Genomic DNA, 13,013 nt, shown 5'->3' on the forward strand with positions numbered 1-13,013 from the left:
GGCCGCCATGTTGGATCCCCCACATCAATCGAAGCGGGGCCGTCGGCGTTGCTATCGCCGCCGCCAGGCGGGCGCATGCGCGCTGGGGCCGGCCGGGCAGCCGGGCCGTCCGCGGGCGCCGCCGCCGCCGCTGCCGCCGCCGCCGGGACGGCTACCGGAAGTGACGTCGCGGCAGCCGCCCCTCCGCGCGCGTTGCCATGCCGACCGTCGGACGCCGGCCCGCCTCCTCTCCCTCGGACGAGGCCACGCGGGACTTCCGGGAGAAGCCCGGCGCGGCGCGGCCCGGCCCGGGGACAACGGGCCGCGCCATTTATTCACTAGTCACTCACTCAGTCAGTCAGTCATTTATTCATTCATTCATTCACTGTCAGTCATTTATTCAGTAGTCAGTCAGTCATTTATTCATTCAGTCAGTCATTTATTGTCAGTCATTCCAGTCATTTATTCATTCACTCACCCAGTCATTTATTCATTCACTCACCCAGTCATTTATTCAGTCAGCCATTTATTCCTTCATTCAGTCAGTCATTTATTCATTCACTCACTCAGTCATTTATTCATTCATTCACTGTCAGTCATTTATTCAGTAGTCAGTCATTCAGTAGTCAGTAAGTCATTCATTCTGTCAGTCAGTCATTTATTCACGCAGTCATTTACTGTCAGTCATTCAGTCAGCCATTTATTTATTCACTCATTTATTCAGTCATTCACTGTCACTCATTTATTCAGTAGTCATTCATTCATTCATTCATTCATTCATTGTCAGTCATTCAGTCAGTCATTTATTCATTCACTCAGTCAGTCAGTCATTTATTCATTCACTGTCACTCATTTATTCAGTAGTCAGTCAGTCAGTCATTTATTCATTCATTCATTCATTGCCAGTCATTCAGTCAGTCATTTATTCATTCACTCAGTCAGTCAGTCATTTATTCATTCACTATCAGTCATTTATTCAGTCAATCAGTCATTTATTGTCAGTCATTTATTCAGTAGTCAGTCAGCATTTATTCATTCATACGTCAGTCATTTATTGTCAGTCATTCAGTCATTTATTTATTCATTCACTCAGTCAGTCAGTCATTTATTCAGTAGCCAGTCAGCATTTATTCATTCATTTGTCAGTCATTCAGTCAGTCATTTATTGTCAGTCATTCAGTCATTTATTCATTCACTGTCAGTCAGTCATTTATTCAGTAGTCAGTCAGCATTTATTCATTCATTCATGTGTCAGTCATTCAGTCAGTCATTTATTGTCAGTCATTCAGTCAGTCGTCATTTATTCATTCACTCAGTCAGTCATTTATTCAGTAGTCAGCATTTATTCATTCATTCATTTGTCAGTCATTCAGCCAGTCATTTATTCATTCACTCAGTCATTTATTCATTCATTCACTGTCAGTCATTTATTCAGTAGTCAGTCATTTATTCATTCCTTCAGTCAATCATTTATTCATTCAGTCAGTCAGTCATTTATTGTCAGTCAGTCATTGTCATTCATTCATTTATTCATTCATTCAATCGTATTTATTGAGTGCTTACTGTGTGCAGAGCACTGTACTAAGCACTTGGGAAGTACAAGTTGGCAACACATTCATTCATTCAATCGTATTCATTGAGCGCTTACTGTGTGCAAAGCACTGTACTAAGCACTTGGGAAGTACAAGTTGGCAACACATAGAGACAGTCCCTACCCAACAGTGGGCTCACCATCTAGAAGGGGGAGACGGACAACAAAACAAAACATATTAACAAAATAAAATAAATAGAATAGTAAATATGTACAAGTAAAATAAATAGAGTAATTGGTCTGTACAAACATATATATACAGGTGCTGTGGGGAGGGGAAGGAGGTAGGGCGGGGCAGTGGGGAGGGGGAGAGGAAGGAGGGGGCTCAGTCTGGGAAAAAAAGTCATTTATTGTCAGTCATTCATTCAGTCAGTCAGTCATTTAGTCAGTCAGTCATTTATTTTCAGTCATTCAGTCAGTCATTCAATCAGGCATTTATTCATTCAGTCATTTATTCAGTCAGTCATTCAGTCAGTCAGTCATTCATTCAGTCAGTTATTTATTGTCAGTCATTCAAACAGTCATTTATTCATTCAGTCATTTATTCATTCTATTTATTTCTATTGATGCCTCTTTACTTGTTTTGATGTCTGTCTCCTCCCTTCTAGACTGCATGCCCAGCGTGGGCAGGGATTGTCTCTCTTGATTGCTGAATTGTACTTTCCAAGCACTTAGTACAGTGCTGTGCACACAGTAAGTGCTCAAAAAATACAAATGAATGAACGAATGAATAAGGTAATTGGGTTGGACATAGCCCCGTAATACATAGAGCTCTTAGTCTTAATCCCGAATTTTCAGATGAGGTAACTGAGGCCCAGAGAAGGGAAGCGACTTGCCCAAAGTCACACAGCAGACGAGTGGCAATGCCAGGATTAGAACCCAGGTCCTTTAGACTCCCAGACCCATAGGCTCTATCCACGAAGCTTCGCTGCTTCTCTGTCTAGGAGAGCCCAGTATAACAGAACTGATTGACACGTTCCCTGTCCACAACGAGCTCACAGTCTAGTCATCCAATCGTGGCCTAGTGGGCAGAGCCCGGGCCTGAGAGTCAAAAGGTCATGGGTTCTAATTCCAGCTCCGCCACTTGTCTGCCGTGTGACCTTGGGCAAGTCATTTCATTTCTCTGCCCCTCCGTTCCTTCATCTGTAAAATGGGGATTAAGACTGTGAGCCTCATGTGGGACGTGGCGCTTAGTGTAGGGCCAGGCACATAGTAAGTGCTTAATAAATACCAGAGGGGGGGAAAAAAAGCCCGATTAACTAGGGATCCAGATTGGGAGCGCCGTCACTTCTGGGCTCTTCATGCTCCACCAGATTTTGCGGTTTCAGTCGTGCCAGAATTTGCAGGGGGGGAGTGGAGAGGGGCCCTCAGCCTTGCCCCCTCTGGGCCCGGCTCGTTTGTTCACATTACACGAATGAAGCCTGGCGCTGCTACTCGTGGAGCCCTGGCGCTTCTTTTATTACAAATGAAGCACTGCTCCGCCTGCATTTTCCGTCTCCTTTTGGAGAGCGACCGTCTCTCCGTTCTTCCAAACACTCTGCTGCCGCTGTTGGAGACGGACGGTTTGGATGGATCATTCGGTCTCACCATGTGATACTTATAGTCTGATGGTCTCGCTCCCCTGACTGGATTGTCAATTGCTTTGGGGCAGGGATGGGCAGAAGCACCACAGTGGCTGATTCTGAGGGCTATGGGATGGAGATAAGGGTACCAGTGGCTCAGTGGAAAGAGCCCGGGCTTTGGAGTCAGAGGTTATCGGTTCAAATCCGGCTCCGCCACTTGTCAGCTGGGTGACTTTGGGCAAGTCACTTCACTTCTCTGGGCCTCAGTTACCTCACCTGGAAAATGGGGATTAAGACTGTGAGCCCCATGTGAGACAACCTGATCACCTTGTAAACTCCCCAGCGCTTAGAACAGTGATTTGCACATAGTAAGTGCTTAATAAATGCCATCATTATTATTATAACTACCCAGCCTGTGCAAAACTTCACCCCCGGGCGCCTTCTGCCCCCTCAAACTCACCTCCCTGGAAGCCCATTCCGATTCCTCTGGGATTCCACCTGCCGGATTGCCCTTCCATTCCTCCTTCGGCCATCCTTGTGGATTCTCCGCTGAATTTCAAAAGATTAAACACACAACGCTGGGCAAAGGAGGGGAGAGTTGTAAAGTCCTTGTGGGCAGTGACCTTGTCCAGCAACTTTATTGACCTTTATTCCAACTTGTACTTCCCAAGCGCTTAGTACAGTGCTCTGCACACAGTAAGCGCTCAATAAATACGATTGATTGATTGATTGATTGACCTGTACTGATTGATTCTTGCTTCCTGAGCCCGATCCGGTTCTTGAGTTTTGGGATCCTGAAATATTTTCTTTTGTTTGAATGGTATTTGTTAAGCACTTGCTACCAGATTGAACACAATCCCTGTCCCCCGTGGGGCTCAGAGTCTTAATCCCCATTTTACAGATGAGGGAACTGAGGCCCAGAGACTTACCCAAAGTCCCATGGCAGACCCGTGAAGGTCCTCTGATTCCCAGGCCTGTACTCATTCCAGTAGGCCATGCTGCTTCTCGGTGTGCTTCTCTAAAATTCTTGTAGCAACACCAAGTAAACCAAATCATAAACTTTAATTGGAACAGCTAGAGTGGATCATAGTATAAAGTTACTCTTAGGATGAAACAAGCTCTCAAAAGGACAAGAATAAGTAAACCGCCCCCCTGCCGATGTTCCCTTTTACAAGTCATGTTTTGATGTGACAAACGGCAGCGCTTACTCTGAATTCTTGAGTGTGGGAAATAATCTCTCTCTTCCCGGTTCCACCGACTGGAAGCCAGTGCAGCGACCGTTCCCCTCTGCCTCAAGGCCTTTCGCAGCGGAGACGTGTCCTAGCCTGGCAGGGGCAGGCCCAAGCAGGGTTAAATGGTTCTGTCTCCGCGAGTCCCAGCCCGAACCGGCTCCCGCTTTCTGTCTCCCACCCATGGATTGGTGGTTCCCGAATGTCTTCCCCATCCTTCGGCTGTGACACCCAAACCCGGCAGGGAGGAAAAGGCCGTTGAATAGCTCCTCGAAGGGTGCTTTGGCCTCCAACCTGGCTTTCTCTTCCCACCCATCACCCATCTTGCGTTGCTCCTTTATGGTTCACCACAGCCTCAGGAGATGAGGTCTGTGTTTCGTAGTCTCCGGCCCTTCTCTGTGGCCCCATGCCCGGCGGAAAGGTAGGCCTGAGTGGGAATCCCTGCTTCCGACCCTCTTGGGTCACGGCCTAGAGACATTTGGAAGCCCTGCGTCTGTGGGGAATTCCTCCCTCTGCTCCTCTTTCTTCCCTCTCCTGCACAGATGGGGTGGCTCAGAGGACTTGAGTCCGGGCATGTTGTGGTGGGAACGTCGGAGATGAGGTTGCCAGGAACTTGCCGAGACTCCGGAATGCGGTGGGAGAAGGAGAAACCACGAGACCCGGAGTACATCTCCTGGGCCTACCTGCTGGGGTGGGGGCCGCAGCTCAGGAGCCCATCCGTTCAGCGGGGTCTGGGGGCCACGGCGGGGGGCCCAGCCCAGGGTTACGTTCTGACTAGCGGGTTTGGACCTGGCTGTTTGTTGTCTCTCGCCTTCAGTGAACAAGAGGATTGAGGCGAGTGTGGTCTAATTACACGGGAAAGTAGTCCACGGAATCTTCCAGTTTTCCAGCTGCCTGAATGTATTTTCCCGAGACACTGCACTGAGGCGTCCTTGGGTTGGTCACCACTTAAAAAAAAATCGAGACCGTGGTCACGAGCAGTAACCAGGAAGTCGTTCACCTTAAAGACAATTTTTCAGAACTGAGTTATCCCCGATGTTTTAGTAAGCCAGCGAAGGAACCTGTGATAGCCGATGAGCTGTCATAGCCTATTGTCACTCTTCCGCCGAAGGTTGCCCGGACTCCTGGAGTCCTTTACGAAGCGGGTCATGGGCACGAGAGCTGGCAACTGGGTGCCTAAGTGGTGGGGCTAGAGGCAATGCAAGATGGGTGATGGGTGGGAAGAGAAAGCCAGGTTGGAGGCCAAAGCTCCCTTCGAGGAGCTATTCAACGGCCGTTTCCTCCCTGCCGGGTTTGGGTGGCACAGCCGAAGGACGCGGAAGACATTTGGGAATTCGAGATCTGGTGGGTAGTCTGCCATGAGAATCAGGTAGTCTACGGGGTCAGAATTTGCTGCAATGAGGAGGAGACAGAGGAGCCTAGTGGGGATTCAGACAAGAGTCAGCTCAGCCTTTTTCCTAAAAACAAGACACTTTACCATGAGTGGACCCAGGCCGTAGGGTAGCGCTCTGCTGGCTCCAAGAGAGCTGAGGTGGGCCCATCTGCCGGGAGGGAAAAAGTGGGCGAGGAAGGCCCCCGCCCCGCCTTGAGCCACTTGAGAGCAACAGGATGGTTACAGTCTGCCAAGGAGGTTGGCATCTCCTTGGGCGGTGGCTCCCTCTCAGACGGGCACTCTGTTTTCCTTCGCCCATTTCTTCATGATGCGGATGATGTACTCCACCTGGCTGTTGCCTGTGCTTCTCAGCAGATGCAGCACTTCGCGCAGGGTTTCTCTGAGGAAGAGATGAAGGGAGACGGGGCGTTTCAGCGAGAGCGAGAAAGGCCCCTAAACCATCAAGTTAACTCCCTGTCCCGGTCCCGCCCTCCCTACCTACAATCCCCAGCGGAGTGGAGGTTCCTCTCCATTGGAACCCTTTCCGAGGTGGGGAAAACCCCACGTCTAGCAACTGAACAATGGAACATTCATTCCTTCATTCATTCAATTGTATTTATTGAGCGATTACTGTGTGCAGAGCACTGTACTAAGCGCTTGGGAAGTACAAGTTGGCAACATATAGAGACGATCCCTACCCAACAATGGGAAAACTGTTTGTGACAGGCAGTGACAACTCTGTCGACAAGGGTAAGTATAACAGTAATGATAATGGTATGTGTTCAGTGCTTACTATGTGCCAAGGGCTGGGATAGATACAAGATGAAAATAATAATAATAATAATAATGATAATGGTATTTGTTAAGCACTTACTATGTGCCAAGCACTGTCCTAAGTGCTGGGGGAGATACAAGGTGATCAGGTTGTCCCAGGTGGGGCTCATAGTCTTGGTCCCCATTTTTACAGATGAGGTAACTGAAGCCCAGAGAAATTAAGTGACTTGCCCAAAGTCACACAGCTAACAAGTGGCGGGGCCGGGATTAGAACCCACAACCTCTGATTCCCAAGCCCGGGCTCTTTCCACTAAGCCACGCTGCTTCACACGGGCTCACAGTCTAGTCAGAAGGCACAGAAGGAAGGGTAGTAAGCAGTCGTTAAGTCTGGCCACCAGTAAGACTACTGGTCCTCCAGCTCCTTGCCCCATCATTCGATTAATCACTTGCACATTTTGAGCGCTTACTGTGTGGTGTGCAGAGCGCTATACTCAGCGCTTGGAGGAGAACAATATAGCAGAGTCGGTAGATATGTTCCCCGACCACAACAAGCTTACAGTCTTGGGGGGGTAGACGGACATTACTATAAATCAGTAAACTGTGGACCCGTACATAAGTGCTGTGGGGCTGATGATAGGCGGGTAGTTTACGTACTTGGGTTCTCTGCCAGCCAGGATCATCTGGAAGATGCCCACACAGGCACCTCGCTTGCCTTCCCAGTACTCCGGGTTGGGATCCAATCTCTCCAACACATCAAAGGCTTTGGCCGAATAGTAGAACTGGCCCATCTGAATGGGATGAGAAAGCGTTCAGCGGGTTCACAGAGGCCGGAGGGCCCCCATGCACATGGAATGATTCCCACATGTGGCTGACGGTCTTCTTATTTCCTGACAAAGGCATCCACTGAAGTTCCTCCCAAGTCGACCCACGCCCCCCTCGCCGGGTCTAAGAGCCCCCTGCCTGCGTCTCAAGGGGGGTTGAGTTCATGGCCACTTTCTATAGTTCACAGTCACTTTTCACCTGACTATTCTGGCCGCCAGCCCCCATCCGCTTCCAACGCACTGACCCCCAGGGTACTCGGTTCATCCGACTCAGGAAGACAGCATCGTGTTCAGCCGATTGGGGCTCTTGCCTGTGAGCTTCATTGGCCCCCGCCCTGGACAACTGGCTGCGACAATCATTGCGCTCGTCAGAAACGTCCATGAGCCTCTACAACGTGCCTGTTGCTGTTCTAGACATTCGAGAGGCAAGGAAAATTGGAATCAAATACAGTTGGTGAGTCCCTCATAGGACTACCCAGAGTTTGCAGCCTTGTGGAAGGTCTTAGGCGAGTCTGGAGTGGATCTGGGCCCTTTAACAGCAAGATTGGACCTCCCAAAGTTGCCTAGAGACTGATGGAGACCCCAGTAGCCAAGGTGGAGCAGGGGTCATCACGGAAGAGGCCCAATCGACAGCCTTCATCCATCCCTTTCCTCTCCATCCAAACTGGTACGACATTAATCCAAGCTCTTATCCAATCCTGACTTGATTACTGTATCAGCCTCCTTGCTGACCTCTCTGCCTCCTGCCTTTCCCCACTCTAGTCCATACTTTGCTGCTCAGATCATTTTCCTGCAGAAACGTTCTGGCTGTTTCCCCGCTCCTCAAGAACTTCCAGTGTGGTTGCCCATCCACCTCCGCATCAAACATTGGCTTCGAAGCCCCCAATCCCCTTGCCCCCTCCTATTTCACCTCACTGCTTTCCTACTACAACCCAGCCTGCCCATTTGGCTCCTCTAACGCCAACCTACTCACTGTATCTCAATTCGGTGCCAACCTCTCGCCTACGACCTGCCTCTGGCCTGGAATGCCCTCTCTCCTCATATCTGACAATTACACTCCCCTGCTTCAAAGCCTTAATGAAGGCCCATCTCCTCAAAGCCCTCCTTTCCTCTTCTCCCACTCCCTTCTGCATCACCCTGACTTGCTCCCTTTATTCATCCCCCTTCCCAGCCCCACAGCACTACCGTATATACCTGTAATTTATTTATATTAATGTCTGTCTCCCTCTAGACTCTGGGCTCGTTGTGGGTAGGGAATGTGTCTGTTTATTGTTATATTCTACTGTCCCAAGCTTTTAGCAAAGTGCTCTGCACAGGGTAAGCGCTCAATAAATATGATCGAATGAAGGAATGAATGAATCTGATCTCCGAGGCAGGACTACTAGTGTGACTCTCCACGGGCCCAAGCAACTGGCCCACGGTCGATTTGTGGCCAGAAGCTACACGTGAGCTGGAAGACTCAGGGGCTGGGACCACGGGTCTCGTGCGGGTCCCAGGGCCTGTTACAGAGGGAAATCCCAGCTCTGGTTTTGCAAGCCCAGCTCGGTACCGGGCTGAATCTGAATCGGGCCAGAGTTTCCGCTCTGTCAAAGACGACGAGCGAGAAGTAGTGAAGCTGAGATTTGGAAATTCCCAGAGAGCAGGATGAATCCACCCCGGCCTCCTGCTTCCTTTCCTAGTGGTGGCATTCGTTGGTGAATCTGTGCTTCAGACCTGAATCTCCAACCGCGATGGAAATGAGAGGATGTGACCTGCTTTTCCACAATAAGACTAGGGGATGGTGGTCAACAGCTTATAGAATAATCACGACTTCATCGAAGCCTGTGAAACATCCATGGAATTTTAGAAGAGTGTGGGAACTGCCATTTCCAGATTGCTTTTTAGGGTTTTTTTGTTTGTAGCATTTTGAAAATTCAACTTTTTTTGGCTCAATGCCCTACTCCTCTGTTGTCTCATCTACTGTTGTGGTTTTACTCAAGACTTTGCGCTCACCTTTTCTAGAGGGATTTACTTTTTGGTTTACTCTCAGAAGTTTTCCTCAGATCACTGAAATATATTTTTTGGGGATTACCGTGGGTTAAAATACAATGTACACTTATATCTATCTAGGTTTTCTGAAAATGCTTCTCAGTAGTTTTTCTTTCTCTGGTTCTATCTCTCTGTACCTGGCTCTGATGGTCTCCACCTCTGACTCTAGGTCTCTCCTTGTCTCTTTCTCTGTGTCTCATTTCGGTCTCTTTTTCGCTTTGATTTGGTCCCTGGTTATGTTGGACTGTCCCTGTGGGGCTCAATATCCTTTGGCTGAGTGCGTGTCTGGATAAAATTCTACTCATTTCCCCCCATGATACTTTTACGCAAGCCTAGATTCTCTAGACCGTAAACTCAGTCATTCATTTATTCATTCAGTTGTATTTATTGTATTTATTGGGCATTGTATTTGTTCTATTTATTGGGCATTTATTGGGCATTGCCAACTTGTACTTCCCAAGCACTTGGTACAGTGCTCTGCACACAGTAAGCGCTCAATAAATACAACTGAATGAATGGAAGAATGAATTTACTGGGTGCAAAGCACTGCACTAAGCTCCTGGGAGAGTACAGTACAACAATAAACAGACACCTTCCCTGACCACAGCGAGCTCAGAGTCTGTGGTGGGGGACTCATGATGGGCAGGGAACATGTCCAATCAATCAATCGTATTTATGGAGCGCTTACTGTGTGCAGAGCACTGTACTAAGCGCTCGGGAAGTCCAAGTTGGCAACATATAGAGACAGTCCCTACCCAACAGTGGGCTCACAGTCTAAAAGGGGGAGACAAAGAACAAAGCCAAACATACTAACAAAATAAAATAAATAGAATAGATATGTACAAGTAAAATAAATAAATAGAGTAATAAATATGTACAAACATACATACAGGTGCTGTGGGGAAGGGAAGGAGGTAAGATGGGGGGGATGGAAAGGGGGATGAGGGGGAGAGGAAGGAAGGGGCTCAGTCTGGGAAGGCCTCCTGGAGGAGGTGAGCTCTCAGCAGGGCCTTGAATGTCCACTAATTCAAGCGCTCAGTACAGTGCTCTGCACATAGTAAGCGCTCAATAAATGCCGCTGATTGACCCATCATCCCAGCCTATCAGTCTCTAGATGGGATACTGGAGCCGGACAGAAATCTGGCTCTGATTTAGTCACAGAATTTACTGGCGGAGTCCACGACCTACTCTCAAGCAGGGAGAGCACAAAACAGGATACTAGTATTCTCGCTCGCCCCTGGAAATGTAGCCATCCAGCGCCTCCCAACTGATCGACTGATCGATCGCTTGTCCCCCTCTAATTTTCCAGATCCCGGCACCGTGCCGAATGAGGACTCCTCCCCACCTTCTCCTACGGCCTAGCACCCAAAGGGAAGGGTTTTACCTTATAGCAGTCGTTTGCAATGAGCTGGAGGAGGTTAAAAGATTCCCCAGAGGTTTCCATCTTCAGGTAGAGCTCCCAGGCCAGCCGGGGTTTCTTATTCATGATGTCTGCAATGAGAAGTGTGGAGGGAGGCTTTTAAAGGCTTGAAGAACGCCTTTTGTCCAGGTCTCACTTCAAATCCGGGAGGGCTTGGGTTGTTAGAGAAGCAGCGTGGCTCAGTGGAAAGAGCCCGGGCTCTGGAGTCAGAGGTCATGGGTTCGAATCCCACCTCCGCCACTTGTCAGCTGTGTGACTTTGAGCAAGTCACTTCACTTCTCTGGGCCTGTTACCTCATCTGTAAAATGGCGATGAAGACTGTCAGCCCCCCGTGGGACAACCTGATCACCTTGTAACCTCCCCAGCGTTTAGAACAGTGCTTTGCACATAGTAAGCGCTTAATAAATGCCACTATTATTATTATTATTTTGGGGGCTTTTCTTCCAGATGACAGAAAGCAAATTTTTTGAATGGTATTTGTTACATGCTTACTATGTGCCATGCACTGTGCTAAGCGCTGGGGTAGATACAAGCTAATCGGGTTGGGCACAGTCCACGTCCCACATAGGGCACACAATCTCTTAATCCCCACTTTACAGATGAGGTAACAGAGGCTCAGAAAATAATAATAATGATAATAGTACTTGTTAAGCGCTTACTATGTGCCAAGCACTGTTCTAAGCGATGGGGGAGATACCGGGTAATCAGGTTGTTCCAGATGGGGCTCGCATTTTTAATCCCCATTTTACAGATGAGGTCACTGAGGCACAGAGAAGTTAAGCGAAGTAAAGGGACTTGCCCAAGGTCACTCAGCAGACAACTGGAGGAGGCAGCATTAGAACCCAGGTCCTTCAGACTCCCTATCCATTAGGCCACGCCGCTTTCCCTTAACTGAAGGCTTAACTGAATGGGCTTGTATCCTCTCATGGACAACTGGGACGCCACATTCACAGCTCAACGGGTTACCACAAGTCTCTGCTGCTCTCGGTACTCAGTACTGTACCCCTTAAGGACTTGATAGTCACCCTACCCTCAGGCATTTTATCCCCACTTTATAGATGAGGAAACCGAGGCCCAGATAAGTGAAATGGCCTGCCCCAGGTCCTCTCTCTCTCTCTCTCTCTATTTATATATCCATATATATATATATATATATATATTTTTTTTTTTTTTAGATTCATTCAATCGTATTTATTGAGCGCTTACTGTGTGCAGAGCACTGTACTAAGCACTTGGGAAGTACAAGTTGGCAACATTTGGAGACGGTCCCTACCCAACAGTGGGCTCACAGTCTAGAAGGGGGATATAATAATAATAATAATAATAATAATAATAATAGTATTTGTTAAGCGCTTACTATGTGACAAGCACTGTTCTAAGCGCTGGGAGGCATACAAGGTAATCAGGTTGTCCCATGTGAGGCTCACAGTTGCGATCCCCATTTTCCAGATGAGGGAGCTGAGGCCCAGAGAAGTGAGGTGACTTGCCCAAAGTCACACAGGTGACAAGTGTCAGCAGCGTGGCTCAGTGGAAAGAGCCCGGGCTTTGGAGTCAGAGGTCATGGGTTCAAATCCCGGCTCCACCAATTGTCAGCTGTGTGACTTTGGGCAAGTCACATAATTTCTCTGTGCCTCAGTTACCTCCTCTGTAAAATGGGGATTAAGACTGTGAGTCCCCTGTGGGACAACCTGATCACCTTGTAACCTCCCCAGCACACAGAACAGTGCTTTGCCCATAGGAAGCACTTAACAAATTCCATCATTATTATTATTACTATTACTAAGTGGCGGAGTTGGGATTAGAACCCATGACCTCTGACTGCCAAGCCCGGGCTCTTTCCACTGAGCCACGCTGCTTCTCTATATGCTGCCTGTATATATAGTACATTTATACATAGTAAGTGCTTCATAAATACGATTGACGATTGGTTGATTGATTTAATGTACGGAAGCGGGATGGAGGTCACCGGTCAAAAATGGATAACCCCTTTCCCACTCCAGTGGCCCAATCTACTGGCAAAATTAACCACCAAAGTAAAAAACAGTCATGGGAAGGGTGATGACATCCTCGAGCAACTGAGAGACAACCTCCGTGGCCTGCTGGTCCCTTTTAGACCGTGAGCCCACTGTTGGGTAGGGACTGTCTCTATATGTTGCCAACTTGTACTTCCCAAGCGCTTAGTATAGTGCTCTGCACACAGTAAGCGCGCAATAAATACGATTGATGATGATGATGAT

General features: G+C 48.4%; 1 protein-coding gene across 2 annotated transcripts in view; it reads right to left on the bottom strand.

The window, feature by feature from the left end:
• Window positions 1–4,175: 4,175 nt before the first annotated feature.
• The window catches only part of TTC26 (tetratricopeptide repeat domain 26), a 44,373-nt gene continuing 35,535 nt past the window's right edge, over window positions 4,176–13,013 (bottom strand). The window contains exons 16-18 of one of the 2 annotated variants that reach the window (XM_038754385.1): window positions 10,741–10,847; window positions 7,162–7,295; window positions 4,176–6,133 (exon numbers count right to left, since the gene is read on the bottom strand). In XM_038754385.1, coding sequence (XP_038610313.1) covers window positions 6,022–6,133; window positions 7,162–7,295; window positions 10,741–10,847 — 353 coding nt within the window. In that variant the 3' untranslated portion in view covers window positions 4,176–6,021. Of the gene's footprint in view, window positions 6,134–7,161; window positions 7,296–7,575; window positions 7,739–10,740; window positions 10,848–13,013 lie in introns of those variants that run through there. The other variant, XM_038754386.1, reaches the window with a different exon arrangement.

The sequence above is a fragment of the Tachyglossus aculeatus genome, chromosome 11 (genome assembly GCF_015852505.1).
Source record: "Tachyglossus aculeatus isolate mTacAcu1 chromosome 11, mTacAcu1.pri, whole genome shotgun sequence".
Taxonomy (NCBI): domain Eukaryota; kingdom Metazoa; phylum Chordata; class Mammalia; order Monotremata; family Tachyglossidae; genus Tachyglossus; species Tachyglossus aculeatus.